General features: G+C 24.2%; 1 protein-coding gene across 2 annotated transcripts in view; it reads right to left on the bottom strand.

The window, feature by feature from the left end:
• Positions 1-606: 606 nt before the first annotated feature.
• The window catches only part of LOC119585607 (trafficking protein particle complex subunit 8-like), a 22010-nt gene continuing 21233 nt past the window's right edge, over positions 607-1383 (bottom strand). For both annotated transcript variants that reach the window (XM_037934273.1, XM_037934274.1), the window contains 2 exons: positions 944-1055; positions 607-771 (listed from right to left, as the gene is read on the bottom strand). In XM_037934273.1, coding sequence (XP_037790201.1) covers positions 976-1055 — 80 coding nt within the window. In that variant the 3' untranslated portion in view covers positions 607-771; positions 944-975. The remainder of the gene's footprint in view (positions 772-943; positions 1056-1383) is intronic.

Raw genomic sequence — 1383 nt, 5'->3', positions numbered from 1 at the left:
AATATAAAAAATAATTATTAGAAAAAAAGAAATAATAAATATAAATTATTAATTAAATATGAAAAATATATATAAAATAAAATTAAAAAGAAAAATTTTATATATAAAATAAAAAAATATAAATATATAAATAATAAATTTTTTTATTTTATATTAAATTTTATATATATATAATATAAAAAAAAATAAAAAAGATATATATTTATATATAATATATAAATAATATATTAAAAATATAAAAAATAAAAAATATATATATATATAAAATAAAAATAAATATATAAATATATAAAAAATATATATATAAAATATATAAATATATATTTTATTAAAAAAAATATATAAAAATATTATATTATATTTTTATATATAATATATAAAATTTTAAAAATATAAAAATTATATATATATTATATAATAATATATATTTTATAAAATATAATAATATAAAAATATAATATATATTTATTTTTATATATATATATAAATATTATAATTATATTTATAATAATAAATATATATTATATTTATAATAAAACACGTCATATTTTCCCCACAAAAATTAAATATTTGGAGTAAACCCCTTTCCCACAAGACAGAAAGAACCATATCATACTGTTGGTACTGGGGGATTTTTCTTTCCTTCTGAGCCTGAGTTGGGGGTGGAGGAATGTGATCAGCCGTTGGACTTGGTGGCGGAGGGTCAGCCAAGAGTTCCAGGAGTTTAATCCGTTCTCTTAAGGTGAAACGCCACCAAGAACTCATTGGAATCTATAGGGGGAAGCAGAAAGGGTTTGTTTGTTTGGAACTCTTTGTCCAGCTTAATATTTCAGGATAACAAATAATTATCTTCAGTTTTGTCACTCTACTTGGACTAACAAATGTTGGCAACTATCTACCTACCTCTCTATTAATATTTAACCATTTAGATAAATATGCTTACTTGGCTTTTACTGAATGGTACTTGTGAGTAGACTAGTTTTTTAGCACTGGGTTCTGTTGCTGAATGCACTTGACACAAAGGTGGCAGCTCTCTCCATAGCCCAGAACTTGCTCTGCAAAGTCAGAGAAAAAGAACTTTATTTGTTGTTAAAATTTTCCGATTTTAAAAAGGAAAAAAAAGGAAAAAAATCCTGAAATTTAAGTCACACACAAAGTGCGTCGAAAAATAGGTTTTAAAGGGTTTTTTTTTAAGGGGGGGGAGGGTTCTAAAAATCACTGTCCTACTCAATATGAAGTGACTTATTTCATTCTAAAAGATACTAGCTTCTGATGTCTAACTTCCTCTGCCAGGAAGCCATTTCATATCATTTGGGAAATTTCAAAGTACAAAGACGGGGCACCCACTTCCCTCCTCCGTCATCTTTCTGTATGCAATACTTG

This window comes from Penaeus monodon, chromosome 20, assembly GCF_015228065.2.
Source record: "Penaeus monodon isolate SGIC_2016 chromosome 20, NSTDA_Pmon_1, whole genome shotgun sequence".
Lineage (NCBI taxonomy): Eukaryota > Metazoa > Arthropoda > Malacostraca > Decapoda > Penaeidae > Penaeus > Penaeus monodon.
This window is presented reverse-complemented; position numbering and strand designations above follow the sequence as displayed.